Source organism: Suricata suricatta, chromosome 1 (assembly GCF_006229205.1).
Source record: "Suricata suricatta isolate VVHF042 chromosome 1, meerkat_22Aug2017_6uvM2_HiC, whole genome shotgun sequence".
NCBI classification, from domain to species: Eukaryota; Metazoa; Chordata; class Mammalia; order Carnivora; family Herpestidae; genus Suricata; species Suricata suricatta.
The window spans coordinates 183,788,327-183,804,179 of record NC_043700.1 but is presented as its reverse complement, the minus strand read 5'-3'; the positions used below and the strand labels follow the sequence as shown (position 1 = coordinate 183,804,179).

General features: G+C 37.7%; 1 protein-coding gene across 3 annotated transcripts in view; it reads left to right on the top strand.

Annotated features, from left to right (window-relative positions):
- Positions 1 to 14,029, top strand: part of CPEB2 (cytoplasmic polyadenylation element binding protein 2) — a 60,574-nt gene extending 46,545 nt beyond the window's left edge. For all 3 annotated transcript variants that reach the window (XM_029948596.1, XM_029948589.1, XM_029948603.1), the window contains 6 exons: positions 976 to 1,146; positions 2,346 to 2,435; positions 7,067 to 7,185; positions 7,468 to 7,582; positions 10,042 to 10,223; positions 13,562 to 14,029. In XM_029948596.1, the coding sequence (XP_029804456.1) occupies positions 976 to 1,146; positions 2,346 to 2,435; positions 7,067 to 7,185; positions 7,468 to 7,582; positions 10,042 to 10,223; positions 13,562 to 13,789 (905 nt within the window). In that variant the 3' untranslated portion in view covers positions 13,790 to 14,029. The remainder of the gene's footprint in view (positions 1 to 975; positions 1,147 to 2,345; positions 2,436 to 7,066; positions 7,186 to 7,467; positions 7,583 to 10,041; positions 10,224 to 13,561) is intronic.
- Positions 14,030 to 15,853: the final 1,824 nt, after the last annotated feature.

The window sequence follows — 15,853 nt, the reverse complement described above, 5'->3', positions numbered from 1 at the left end:
TCCTTTCTGTTATGTTTCTCCTTCCACTTGGAAACTTTACTCAAAACCGTGTTCTAACAAATATTTCTACTTAGAAATATCTTACCCTCTCTAATGCACTCAGTAAATACCACTGCCTTCCCCTTTCTACCACAGTTGCTATCCAGTTTCATTTAAGGATTTAAGAAATTACCCAATTATTAGCCAGATTACTCCCTTCCTCCAACAAACTTCCTCTGAAGTACTTTGAAGCTTTCTCGTGGATATGTGCCATAGTTATATGTGTAGATCTTATCTTTTCTAAACGTACATTCCCTGAGAGCAGGGGACTATGTTTTATTAGGTCATTTTATTTTTCTGATCCCCACGGAGTCTAGCATCAGGATTGCTGTGCAGTAGAGGCTTACAGGATGTGCCCTATATAAAGGGTGCACCCCTGAAGAGTGAGCTCAGATGAGGACCAGAGGCTTAGAGGGGATGCCTTTTTCTGTTTTGCACATGTGCAGAAGCCCTGTCTACCCTCTTATATAATTGTCACATGTGTAATCAATTAATTCCAAACCTTATATGCAAGTTGTCTTGTTGCCTTTGTCTTTACTATAGTCTACAAGTGGCTTTTTATTATGTCTTCTTATCTATTTAGTCTGTGCCATTTCCCTTCTGCCACCAATTTCTCAGAGGTTTCTCCTATTACACATCCAATGTAACCATCCCCATACATCAGATTCTTGCTGCTTTCCATAAAAAATTGAAGTGATCTAGTGTTTGTGGTATAATTGTTGTCATATGACTGTTTATTTTTGAGTCATTCTTCAGACTGCTTCTCTTTTGAATCCAGGTAATTAAAACCTTAAGCTATCTGAATCTCCCTTATTTTGTCTATGCCTGTGTCACCTTCATTTTATAAGCCTTTGAATTTGTCATTTCTGTCTTTATGCTTGATTTTGTCATTTCTTTATATCTAAGATTCAAATTGTACTTGTTCTTATATTTTAGGTCGTTCTTCCCTCTTTCCAATAGATGATGGTCTCCTTGATGATGGTCATAATGATCAAGTTGGGGTTTTAAATTCTCCCACATGTTACTCAGCTCATCAAAATGGAGAACGAATAGAACGCTTCTCTCGAAAAGTTTTTGTTGGTGGTCTTCCCCCGGATATTGATGAAGGTAGGGTGATGACTTGAATTTAAAACAAACGAACAACTAAAATATAATGTGTGTATGGGGGGAATACAGTTTTTTTTTACCTCTAGAGATTTTCATTCAGAATCATCTCCGTTTAAATATTTTATCACCTGTTGAAATGTGAAATCGGTAATTGGACCGTTTAAAGTTTTTTTCTTTATCTGTTAAAATGCATATTTTTACTGTGAACAATTTTGTAAGTAAGATTGTCATACAAAAATCTTTTCTTCTAAAACTTAAAACTTTTTGTATGGCCATAATACAACACCCACAAAATAAAGGTAACCAGCCTCTCTCCCTGCAGTCCGTGAGAGTCAGAAGTTTAATTCCTTTAAGGATAAACAGGCTCTTAGATACAGATAAGAAAGAGACAATAAAACCCCAGAAGATAATGGAAAAGAGCATAAACAGGAAACTCAGGTTCACAAAGGCATGTAGTAATGTGTGGAAAAAGTACTCATGTGTAATAATAATAAAAGAAAATAATTCAAGGTAAAGATTAAAAAATGTTGGAACTGGCTGATACTTGTGAGGTTGTAGGAAATCGGCCATTCTTATTCCCAACTACTAAGATATTGCTACGCTTTGAGAAGTTTTTCAGTTATGATTCAAATATCCACAAACTAATTCTAAGGACTAATTAGTATAAGGTTTTCATGTGATGAAATAACCTAAACCATATCATTGGATTTGACTTGACCTATTTGTGTTTCAGTGAAACTACCTGACATGTGTCCGACCTTAGTATATTTTATGAATATAACTTTAGATGTCTTGTTTGAGCAGAGCTTTTCTTTCCCTATAAGATTTTACTTACCAAGCAGTAGCAGTCTCTTTATTTAACTTGATATACTGTTGCCATGTTTTTCAAGGCAGGAATATTTATGGTTTGTAAAATCCATTAGTATCCATGCAGTGTTATATAAAATTTTAAAGCTCAAACTGAATTGACTGCTCTGGCCTATGTGCTACTTAAAAATCAATTTATTTTGACTAAAATAGCTATTTAGTTCTTGTATCCTTTTAGTAAGGATATTAGACATGTTTTGAATTTTTATATTCTAGTTTATCATAGCCTACTTGGTACTTTTAAATATTAAATCTTTAACCTACACAGGATTTTGTTTTTAGAATGAACCATTAAAACTAATTCCTAATGCATATTATTGTACTTTTTTAAGATGAAATAACTGCTAGCTTCAGAAGATTTGGGCCTTTGGTAGTGGATTGGCCTCATAAAGCAGAAAGCAAGTCCTATTTTCCACCAAAAGGTAAGAATTTTTATTGTTAATACTTTCTATGGAATCAGTTTTATGAGAGCAAATAAGGTATTGTCAATTACTTTGTGTTTCCCTTTAGAATTGAATATCCTCCCACTTTTGTGTAAAACTATTAGAGTAATTTGTGAAGGCTGGTAAAGCGTCAGGTGAGGAAGAAGGTCCTGGGGACCGTCCTCCTTTCCCTTTCAGCCAGTCAGGGATCATAAGACACTTGTGCTGTTATATAAACATATAATGATTTGACAGTGACTTCAAAGACTCAGATCAGCCAGTGTTTGAGTAATTTCTCCATCTGAAGTATCCTTCTGAGTAACTTGGGTACAGACATATAAGAATGTATTCCTTTACACAGTGAAATTGAGATCTATGTGAAGTGAAAAAAAATGTATATAAACACATGAATAGTATAAATACTGCAAGATTTACTCATGTGTTCCAAATTATATCAGATAACAAAAGAGCGATACTTACTCTGCTGGTGAATTTAGCAAAAGCAGAAAGTTCCTGGTCCAGAAAGTCCATTATATGAAGAGATCAGATGGGAGGAGGGTACCTAGTTGTGCTGGTGACTTACTGCTCGGACGCGATGCGGCCTGTGGGCATAGCACCAGGGTCCCCTGCCTGTGATGAGCACGGAGGTGCGGGGAGAATTTGGCGTGAATCCAGTCAGGCTGCTACTGGCAGATTCTCTGAAGTGATAAAATGAAAGCGTGAAGTTCAAAATCTAAGACGTTTCTTTAAACATCATTGAAATACAATTTTAGGGGGAAAAAAACCCACTTAGTCTCATGGCTGAATGAATTTTAAGGCCTCCAGTATACCTGTTAAATGGTCTGATTTTGGCTCCAGGAAAGGAAACATGTTAGATCAGTTACTGGCAGACAAAAATTAAAGATTTCTGTTAATGAACTATATGGGCCATCTCCACTTTTCGTCATGGAGAATTCTAGAACCTCCATCACTAGCTCATGTAGATTTTTAGAGAAACGAAATAAGTCAGTGATTCTTGTTTTACACCTTAAGATGTAGGAATGGAGAGTATCTTTTGAGTAGGGATTCTGAATCGCAGGCCACTGTAAGAATCTAATTAAAGCTATGTACCTTTTTCCCTGTAATCCTAAATTTTCACCCAATTTTGGAGTTTACTGAACTTGGAGGTCCTGATACTTGGTTTAAAAAGAAAATTAGTTCCATATAGATCTAGATGTTCATTTGTTAGCTGAGTTTTAATCTGTTGTTGTCCATTGTTTTATCCTCTGACCTTTTATAAAGCTCACTGAGTATTCAATACAAATTCCAGTTAGTTACCGATGTTTCCGCCCAAGTTACCACTACCATGGCCCACTTCAGTAATATGACTGGTCTGTTCAGACCTCTGGCTTTCTCCAGTTTTTCTCCCACAGTACAGCTAGAATAATCTTTCTGAAAACTCATCTGATAGTTCTGTTCTTTTGACCCTCTACTTAAAACCCTTCAGTGGTTTCTTTTATTGTTATAATAAAGGCAAAAATGCACTTGCCCTGCCCAGCCTCCCTATTTCTCTAGTTTCTTCTACCAGTGTTGCTTCCGGCTCCCTTCTGGTTCTAAAAACTGGCCTTGTTCTTTCCTGCCTCAGGGCCCTTCCGTATGGTATTAGTCTCTTCCTGAAGGCTCTTCGTGGGTGGGTCTTTATCTACATACCCCCTACTTAGCTCAATTTAAATATTGGGTGCTCACCAGAAACTTTCAGGACCCACCTGCCGGCTCACATACTCCTGTTTTACAGGCTCTCCCAGCACTGCTCAGTCCTTTCACCGCACTAGTCATAGTCGCAATGTTAGATTTGTATGATTCTACAAATCTGTGACAATCTTATTGATATCCAATTGTTGCCTTAGTCTGTAGGACTATACCTTTACTCATCTTTGTATTCTTGGTAATTCACAGAATGATAATTGACTAACAAATGGTAACAATAAATAAATACTATAGAATAGAGAGGGTCCTTTAACTTGAAGTAGGTAATTAAGGCCTCACTGAGAAGTTTTGAACAAAATCTAAAGGGTCCTTTGCAATTTAGGTAGACATCAAGGAGTGGAACAGCATTCCAGAAAGGAATTGAAATACAGTTTAGAAAGGAAGGAGAATTGGTTTGTGTGGAGACAGGTGTACATTTTTTGCCTGAGCTTCTTTTTCATATAACAGGATGGTGGATTCTTAAGCCTGGAGAGATGCATTGGCACAGATCTAATCCAACTGAATAGTTCCTGTCTTGTTGCTCTTGTTGCCATTGCCATTGTCATTGTCATTGTGGTTTTTGTGGTGATGGTTAGTTTATTTTCTGACACTGGAAAGGAAAGCAAAACAAAGAAACCTCAAAAAAGTTGCACTGGCAAATCATAGTTCTTTTTGTACAACTGTAGTTCATTGTCATCGCCAAAGACCAATGTTCCCAAGCCTTGTTCTCTCAAGCAGTGTTGTCATTGTCGTAATTCATTTTCCATGGTTTGGAAAACACTGGTATAGAAGCATCCAGTTAGCGAAGCTGCCTTGTAATTAAGGCAGCACCATGAGCCCCTGGATAGAGCCACACATGTCCATGTGTTTCCTTTACAGTGACTGAGGCTCGCCCTATGCGGTATTGACTCGCTGTATGGTATGTGTTTGGTAGGAGTATTTTAATACTAAAGTCTTTGCTTTAGCTAGATCATAATTTATCTGCCACACTGCTTAATTTGTTTCGTGATACAAATATTTCTTCCCTAATAGTCACACAAATAATTAAGCAATATTAAGAACACTGAATGTAAAGTATTACTTTAAAACTAAGTAATATGAAAATATTAGCATCAAAAATTAATATCAACTCTTAACATTAAAAATACTGAATTTAAAATATGATTTTAGTAAATTGGTCTTATAACCTCTCAGTTATTACAAAAGTTATAACTCTCAAATCCTTAGCTCATATCAGAATTAAATAAAGCCTTCACTTAAGCCAGTCTTCATTTTTTTCAAGCACATTTAAATTATTTCTAGCAATTGAAAAGGTCTAAGGTGTGTTTTTTAATCTTGCATAATCATATCTTTGGAAGTTTCTATTTGCATGGGTTAGTTTGATGCCTTATTTCTGCAATCAGGTATTATAATTTTATTAAAATGAAGTAATTTTGTGTCACATCTGACCTTTGTGGCAATTACAACCATTGTTGGCAGCAATAAAGCTGTGTGTTTTGATTTCAACATAAAATGTTACCATTCATTGTATGATGGAACAGATGTACATGGCCTCTTTGGTGACTTCTTCATGGAACCAGATTACAGTTCTCTAGGTTGGTTTGCATAGAAATCTTATCAAGGCAAAAGGGTGTTTTGGATCATTTAATTCTCAACTTCTAGGAATAATCATGTAATGGTGAACTTGTAGTGTAAATTTCGGTACCTTCTTTTTAGAATGAAATCTGTTCTGCTTAAAGATTGACCATTGGTTATCACAAAGAGAGGAGGAAGGGCATATTTCCAAAAGGTACAGGAAACTAAGCAAGAGCTTGGTCCAAAGTCCAGCATAGTCTCCAGATTATTTGAAAGGAGTGTTACACTGCTCATCCAGCTTGAGGCTTGATTTGAAGTTTTAATCCATGCTGAAGGAACCCATTTCATTCCACCCTCCTGAAGGCAGTTTTCTTAGTATTTGAAGTTATCTTGCTGTGGACTTTTTCTCCTCCTTATGGAAATTCTTGGACCTTTCCAAGTATGCTTTAGTCCCAAGTGTGCTCCAGAACGTGTCTTACTCTGAGGGCATTTATAGGAATCTTCAGCTTCTAATATTCGCAATGTGTTAATCTTGCGAAGTTCTTTTTTTCCTTTTAATTTTTTAATGTTTTATTTATTTTTAAGAGAGAGGGAGACAGAGTATGAGTTGGGAGAAGGGGCAAAGAGAGAGGGAGACACAGAATCCAAAGCAGGCTCCAGGCTCTGTGCTGACAGCTCACAGGGCTCGAACCCATGAACTTGTTGTATGCGTAAGTGACTGAGGCACCCAGGCGCCCCAAACTTGCCAAGTTCTTTCTTTCTTCTTCTTCTTTTTTTTTTTTTTTTTAATGTTTTTACTTATTGTTGAGAGAGAGAGAGCCTGAGAGGCGAAGCAGGCTCCAGGCTCTGGGCTGTCAGCACAGAGCCTGTTGTGGGGCTCAAACCCACAAGCTGTAAGATCATGACCTCAGCTGAAGTCAGACCTTAATTGACTGAGCCATGCAGGTGCCCCTCTTGCCAAGTTCTTTAAGAAGACAGTATCGTATGGGGGCTATCCTGGGTTTGAAATTACTCCACCAGCGACTTGGTGATGTGACTAACTTTGGGCAAGTAACTTAGACTTGTTGTGAGAATCATATGACATAATTATGTAAAGTTCTTAGCATGGTATTGATAGCAAACACTCTATAAAAAATAGCTAATTAATGAGCATCTGTTTTTGTATGTATTCCAAAGGATATCATGTTCTTATAGAAAGTGTAATGGTTCTAGTTCTATTTGACAGTTAACATTTTTCTTTTCCAATAGCATGTATTTTCCAAACAGTACTAAAATTTGGGGTGAAATCACTTACCTTCACATAATTGCTTCATTTTTAATGGTTATTACAGGCTATGCATTCCTTCTCTTTCAAGAAGAGAGCTCAGTTCAGGCACTAATTGATGCTTGTATTGAAGAAGATGGAAAACTCTATCTGTGTGTTTCCAGCCCCACCATCAAGGACAAGCCAGTAAGTAAATACTACTTGAACTTTAGACTACAAGTGCAAGTTTACCAAAAACTGTTTTGAGATCATTTTTAGCGATTACAAAAAAAAGTTAAACTGCCATGTTACGGATTCAGTTTTTAAAAATTTGGATAATTTTTTAGTATCTAGATTAAAAAAATAATTTTTTTTGAAATCCAGCTATCGAAACTTCTGAAAAATAAAAGGATCACTGTTAACTGGCACAAAGCAGCATAACCTATCAAGAGACTATGATCCGTTGCAGTAACGTAATTTTCTTCATAGGTTCAGATCCGTCCTTGGAATTTAAGTGACAGTGATTTTGTGATGGATGGTTCTCAGCCTTTGGATCCTCGAAAAACAATTTTCGTTGGAGGTGTTCCTAGGCCATTAAGGGCTGGTAAGTAGAATGTTAAACAAATGCGACTTCTTTAAAAAAATTTGTTTAATGTGAATAATTGAGTAAACATCTGGGGGCTGTTGTATACATGGCACTGCTGGGTGGACAGGGGGCAGAGTCCTCATTTCCAGTAGTTGCTCACTGCAGAATTCTGAGAAGCATTCTTGAAACCATCAAGTCACTGGATAAGTGGACATTCATCTATCAGTGCTAATAGTTAACTCCAAGCAGACTCTATAAGAAGAATCCAAATGCTTCTGACTTAAGTAATTCTCTAAGATAGAAGAATTTGTTTGTTTTATGTAGGTTGATTCAGATATCTGAAGAAGAAATATGGGATTTTTTTAAAATAATGCTTTGATAAGTATAAACTTCCATATGTCAATAACCAGGAACCAGACATTTACCAGAAGATGTCATATAGGAACATAATTATAGACCTAAATACCCACCATACAAGCAGGTTCCGTGATCCCATGTGCCCTGTGAAGGGTGTTCGTGTGTTCCACTACTGAGAACATACTCTTCCAGTATAGGAGACGCATATTAAAAGAACCATTCACACATGTAAATATTTACAGACTATAACTGCTACAAAGAAAGACCACAGAGGAAATAGAAGAGCATGTAGTCCAGGGAATGTGGTGCAGTCTGATCTTTAGGAGACACTTGTATTTTAGCTGACCTGTAAGAACAGGAGAAGAGTTGAGGTGGCAGGAGGGTTGTGAGGACTGTGTTTTCACACAACGGGAAGAGCATCTTCAAAGATCATTAGTGGAGGGAAGCAGAATGCATTGGAGGAACTGAAAGAAGCCCAGAGTGGCTGACTGGGGTATAAGGAAGGAAGGGAAAGACACAAAAAGGCATTGAAAACATGAATAGGAATCAAGTCACACAAGTTGAATAAGCTGATTAGGCATTTATCCTCAGAGCCAGGGGAAACCAATGAAGAGTTTTAGATAAGTGTAACTAGTGACCCATTTTGGGGGCAGCTGAATTAGAAGTAGAGAGAGGTAGACCATGTTAGGAACCCATCTCTGTGGGACAGGAGACAGATAATGGGAGCTTGGATTGGAGGTGGCAGTGGTGAGAGAGCAGAATGAACGCCAGTTCATGTTCATGTGTGAGGGAAACACAAAGGCTGACTCTCAGCTTTCAGTCTTCAGCCACTACGTAAATAGTGAGATAAAGAATACTGACAAGGAAGATTGTGGTCTTGGTTTTGAAAGCAAGTTTGAGGTACCATTTAGAGCAGAGTAGAAATTTCAGTTGAGCCAGTTGTATCTGATATCTTTTTTAAAAGAATTACCCTTGCTACTGTTTTGAAAATAAGTTTTGAGGGACCTTGCTGCTATTTTGACTATAAATCAAAAAGCAAAGAGATAAGGCCATTCCCACGATCCAGAGGGAAAATAATAATAGCTTGGAACAGGATGTTAGCAATGGAGATGAGATTGGTTTGAGATATGTCTTGAAAAATATCCAGTTCATAGGATTGCATGTATAGTGGGGGGAAAAAGAAAATAGGATGAAATCAAGGCTCTTGGGAACTTCATCTTTTGTATTGCTTGCCAACTGAGTCAGCAGAAATTCATTGGAGCAGATGTAATGGGATGGTGGAATATCAGAGTGCCATTTTGAACTTACTATGTGAGAAGGTCTGTTAAATGTCTCTATGAGTTGTCCAGGAGATGGTTGCATAAATGAATTTGGAGTCCAGAGCAGAGGCCTGGGCTGGAGACAGGAATTTAGGAGCTGGAAACAGATAGATGGTATTCAAAGCCATGGCATGGGAGGAAGCCACCAAACCCACAAGTGTAGAGAGAAATCCTTGCTCTGAAACTTAAGAGTACTCTGACACTGACAAGTGTCCTGACTAGGAGTGGAGGAGGAACCAGCAAGGAAGACTAAGAAGGAATTACAGTGAGGTCAGAGGAAAATTAGTAGAATAATGTGTCCTGGAAGCCAGATGAAGTATTTCAAGGAGAAGGAAGAGATTATGTTCAGTGCTGCTTCCAGGTTGGTTGACCATTATACTTGGCAATGGCATGAGCTGTCAAAATGGAGTCATGGGTAAAAGTCTAGTTATAAAGGGTTGAACAAGGAATAGGAAGAGAGGGATTGGGCAGTATAAGAAAAAAAATAGCAATTTGACTGTAAAGGGGAACATAGAAATTAAGCAGTCACTGAGAGAGAGAAAAAAAATAGTTAAGAATTTTTTTTTAAGATGGGAACTAACCCAGTATAGATGAAAAACTTGTGATACACAAAGGAGAGAAGAGAATTGCCAAGTCAGTCTGCAGTGTTAGCAGGCTGGGTGCAGTATGTGGTTGAAAGGATTGGCTTTAGGAAACAGCATGAAACTATCCTGTTGACTTTTCCTTTTTAAGAAAGAACTTCAATATTGTTGATTTACTGGGTTGTCTCACATTTGATGGGAACTTCTTTTTCTTTTCAAGTGGAACTTGCTATGATCATGGACAGGCTGTACGGTGGAGTTTGTTATGCAGGAATTGACACAGATCCTGAGCTAAAATACCCAAAAGGTGCTGGTCGAGTTGCTTTCTCCAATCAGCAGAGCTATATTGCTGCCATCAGTGCTCGGTTCGTTCAGCTGCAGCATGGGGATATCGATAAACGCGTAAGTTGCATATTGGGAAACCATTTGACATCCTCTAAGGTGCTGAGTCAGTAATAGAATTCAAATACTGTATTTTTTTTATACTTTATGTTTTTTAACTCTTAGAGTTAAAAGAGTATTATATCAAAATATTCCTGGGGCACCTGGAATCTCATAGTTCATGAGTTTAAGCCCTGCATCGGGCTCTGTGCTGACAGCTCAGAGCCTGGAGCCTGCTTCAGATTCAGTGTCTCCCCCCCTCTCTCTCTGTCCCTTCCCTGGTCGCTTGCTCACTTTCGCTCGCTCGCTCTCTCAAAAAATGGTAGTGAAGAACCAATTATTTGGGGCAGATTATTAATTCTTAAAGAGCAACTCAAAATGCATACAGCCCTTCTTAAAAAGGAATTGAAATGTTTATTTTTTAAGATATGTGCTCCTAAGTAAGGTATGTTTTGAACCCTATTTGAAATAATTTGAGGGGTGCCTCAGTCAGTAGAGCATGCAACTCTTGATCTCAGGATTGTGAGTTAGAACCCAAGTTGGGTCTAGAGAGTACTTAAAAATTAAATCTTAAAAAAAAAAAAAATGATTTGAGCCTTAAGAATTTTGTAAGTCACTGGTATTGTTTATACCAAAAAAATATATTAAACCATTAACCTTTATACCTTTCATGTCTCTACTATGAATATAGTTATAAAACCAGAAAAATAGATTAATTTTATATTTATAACTGATAACCAAAGATATGCAGAGGTTAAAATTGTTTACTCAGGCTACTTTTTTTCCTTATGAACACATCAGGGTTTAATGCCCATCTCCCTAATTGCTAGAAAGCACAGTCACCACAAAGGTGTAATTTCATTGTAGTTTTTGTGTGTCTTTTACTCCATGAGTAATATCATTCACTGTGCCTTCTGGTACTTAACTGAAGGGAGTGTGTTATGCTCCAAGTTGAATAACTAAATATTAATTATTTCATTAGTTATGACAAAGTATTACAGCTAGGTTCTCTGAGGTAAAATAAGGAAAATCACCATAATAGGAAATAAGAATAGGTACAGAACTGATGAAACTCAAACTCTTCACATATGCAAGAGACTAATTTTTAGAGATTATTAATCAAAAATAGGGTTTGTTTATACTCTAAAATTTTAAGTTTGAAATCACATTTTCTATTTTTGAAGTCAGTGATTTCGAAGGTGAGTAGATGCGCTTCATAAAATAATATCTAGAATTTTAAAATATAAATAACTGAAATTATTGCATTTTAAGATTTCATACAACAGTTTTACATTAAGTCCTGAGCACCAGGCATTTTTATGGAAATGAAGTCAACCACACAGACACTCTCTCTTTAATTAGCTTAAAATCTTACAGTAAAGGCAAGAGATACAATCATGAGAAAGAAACCTAGAAAGCACATGTAAGTGTACCACATTTCCTCAAATGGACTTTCTGCTTTGTGCTAGAGACTCTGCTGGGTCCTGGGAACTAAGCATTGAGCAGACGCGTTCCCCGTGCCGACCCTTTTCATCATCTAGTACCGTGAAATCTAGTAATTCTCTTGCTACTTTGACATATTCTTTGGTAATTTAATTATAATTATATCATATAATATTTTAATGGTATTATAAGTATATACACATAAAAATATTTTAATGATAAAAAAATCAAAAATGGGCGCCTGGTAATCAAGATAGAATCCATAAAGGAAAAAGTTGAGCGATAAAGATCGAGCATAAAAATATTTAAATTAAGGTTAAACATCTTTTTAAAAACCAAAGGCCAATGGAAAAAAGCTTAAAATCTTTAACTGGCAAAGAGGAATTACCTTTTTTTAAAAACCTCCAGCAGGAAAATATGCAAAAAATATAGTCAGTGAAGAAAGCACAATGTCCGATGTATATGAAATCTGTTTATCCAGCCCTAGTCCATGAAATGCAAATATAAACAGCAACTTAATTCCATTAGCTTTCTATCAAATGTTTATTTTACAGTTCCTATCATCCACTTTTAGGTTTTTTCCTGCTTGTTGCAGTTGTTACAAATAATGCTTCAGGAAATACCCTTGTAGGGGCGCCTGGGTGGCTCAGTCGGTTAAGTATCTGACTCTTGTTTTCAGCTCAGGTCATGATCTCAGTTTATGGTATTGAGCCTCACATGGGGCCGTCTGGCTCTGCAGTGACAACACAGAGCCTGCTTGGGACTCTCTCTCTCTTTCTCTGCACCTCCCCTCTCACACAGGGGAGTACATGCACTCTCTATCTCAAAATAGATAAATATTTTTTTTAAAAGAAAATACCCTTACAAACTCATTTTCTGCATACACGCAAGTATTCACACGTTCAGAATAGAAATTGTTGGGTCATTATTTTTTACCTTGGGCAAGCACTACTTTACCTCTAACCAAGCCCTTGGAACACTCAGTTGTCCCTCCTGTCCTCGGGAAGGGCTGAGGTCTGAGGCTGCCTGGCACTGTCCAGGCAGACAGAGGTAGTGGCCGTCCGTTTGGAAGGTTATTGTAGCAGGCAGCACTGACGTACACTCTGCTGTGTGCCGGCTGCTGTCCTAAATGTTTTACCTGCACAATCTCAGCCTCACAACCCTTTGACGCAGGGTCTAGTATTCTTCTCACTTGACGGATGTGGAAACTGAGGTTTAAGAGGCTTAGTGCTGTGAGCTGAGTAGAGTATGAGGTCTTCTCCTGAGCCAGGCCTTTTCAGCGGGCCTTCGATTTTATATCTTAGAAATTCACCAAAGTCTAGACATGCCCTTAATGAGATTATCCGCAGTTCTGGTCTGTGTGTGCCAAGTAGGTTCTAGCAAGGTGCAGACAGAAGTGCTGCCCTGACTGGCAGCTGTGCAGTGCGGGCCGGCTCTCAGGTGGTATCCAAACCCATTCATCTCCATGTCCTCCTCCTTCTCACTCACAGCCACCACCCCTGCCCCTGAAAATATTAAAACATGCTTGTTTTAAAGATGGAACTCATAAATCCGTTAGATTTACAGTATTAACTGTCTTTGAAAAGCATAGTTAACACCACTCAGTTTATAGTCCTCTGAAGAGCACATCAAAATAAAATAAAATTACCAAACTAAAACTAAGCACTCATTTAATCACGTGGTCATTTATGAACATGAAACATCTTATAATAAGATGATTAGTGCAAGAACAGAGTGACTTCATTGTTGTTTTGTTTTGTTTTTGCCTACTAGCTGGGAAAGCTCTTGCCCTGGGAACCTGCCTACTTTCTCAATGTTGACTGCTGGTCCTTTTCTTGAGAACGCTGAACGCTTTAAATTCTCTAAGATGATTTCTGAAGCAGCTTTCATGGGACATCTTTTTCTCCTTGTTCCAGGTGGAGGTGAAGCCATATGTGCTAGATGACCAGATGTGTGATGAATGCCAGGGCGCGCGCTGTGGTGGAAAATTTGCTCCCTTTTTCTGTGCCAATGTCACTTGCCTGCAGTATTACTGTGAGTTTTGTTGGGCAAACATCCACTCTCGCGCAGGACGGGAGTTCCACAAGCCATTGGTAAAGGAAGGTGCTGATCGCCCACGTCAGATCCACTTCCGCTGGAACTGAGACAGCACACCGGCCTCCGTGTGACGCGGAGAGAAGGGTGCGTGTGGCTTACGGTGTCTGAAGACGCGGCCCGCGGAAGAAATAAGTGCATTCTTCTGCTCTCCCCCAGCTACCAGTACATGCATCTTATCAGCAGCCAAAACACTACAAGCCTCTTGTTTTTCACCAAAACCCCACATCTCAGGCTTACTAATTTTTGTGATATTTTCATGTTAAAATAAAATGTTTTTTTGTATTTTCTCCAAGTTATTTTTATATGTAAAGTTAAAATTAGATATGAGAATGTTTTGCGTAGGGGCAAACAGTCTGCTGCTATATAGTGGGTGAAGCGTGCACTTATTTCTAAACGTGGGTTTTTAACTTCAAGATCTGCCCCAGTAATTTACCAAAGGTAGCAAAAATAATAGTGAAGATGGAATATGTCTGCTACAAATGCTTATTTTTATTGTTGCTATTTTCAGTGTATACATAAACTAAAAATTAGGGTTGATTTTTTTGCTCTCCATTTTGACTTGCAAGAAATAATACCTCAAGATAATCTGATTTATTAGCTATTTTTAAACATTTTTAATCACAAGCTGTATTAGCTTTGCTGCTATATAGGTGTTATGTGTAAATGCCACCTATTAATACGGGACTGAAAACGTTAGAGACACACTGCATTGCAGATAAAATGCAGGCAGCACAATATGGCCTAAACTGCCATAGTTTTAGAATGTGAAAAAAATGCATGTTTACTTACCTGTATACACCTTATGCATGCACTAGAGTTATTAACTAACAAGAGGTGAGGTATTGCAAATGTTCAAAAAAGCTCTCTTGAATCTAGGTAGCATGAACAAATTATAAAATTTGTTTAAAAAAAGCAAACTTGCATGCATTATTGTGACTTCAAGTTTAAAAAATTGTCCTACATGTGTACAATATGCAACTTAGTTTTAGATTAGAGAGTGCAGCCATTTTGTGATCTGGTCGGTAGTGGAATTCGAGTTTATGCAGACTGGATGTAATATTTGTAATCCCTGTGCAATTTTGTGATGTGCGGTTCTAATTCATGTGCGGTGATAGAGCATAGGTAAAAGATGGAAAAAAGAAAACCACTAGAGTTTTAAAGAAGGTTGATTTTAGCCCCTTTGATAGTTCATGGTTAAGACGTCCTTTATAAACCAAAGATGGCCAGCACACTGCTAACCAGTCACCAAATGTAAGACCCACAGGAAGCCCATTAATTAAGCAAATGATCTTTCTAGAAGAATGCAAAACTTCAGTACACCTAAGTAAAGTCAAAATGGAGATGGGGAAATACACAGATGGCTAGTTGCATAAAATTCAATTATACCTTCAAGACAATGGTGAAATCTGGCTTAAACTTGCTTACGTGTTTGACCTATGTATATTGGGGTCTTCTGTCTCAACTGGGGTCACTGTTGCATGGAACATTGTTGTTGTTCTTAATGGTTAAGAATTGCTTTTTTTTTAGATTTTGATGAAGGAATTTTGGTAATGACTTTGCTTGCAGTTTTTTTGAGAAAGTGGCATGGAGACATGCCATAGTTAATGAGTTTCTCTCGGTACTGAACACTATTAGAATATCATTAGTGATATTTTTTCTCTTTAGAGCATTTTTAATGCAACTAGCCCTTATATTTTAATGTAGAAGTTACTCTGCAATCTAAGCAAAGCACCCAACAATGGTGGATGTTTTTAAAAGAAAATGTGGAACTAAGGTTCTTGACTCTAAAGAGAGAAAATTACGAGGGCGTTGCCTTAGCACAACGCCTTGGGACAATCCTTCACGTGAGCAAAGTGTTGATCTTACTGTCGGTTGTCTCTGGTGTGCTTTTTTGTACTGTAAAAATACGTGGCTCGTGTCTAACTCTGCTGTTTTATTGTGGTTGTGGTTCCAGTTTTTAATGTTTCAAGTTGATGCTGTTTTCAGAAGAGCTTTTTACTAATTTATTTGTCAGTGTTCCCTATTTGTTACTTAACCATGATCCTCCAGATTTTTGGAGTATTCTTTTCTAACCTTAAACCCTGCCAACCTTGATCCATTTGACATTTGTT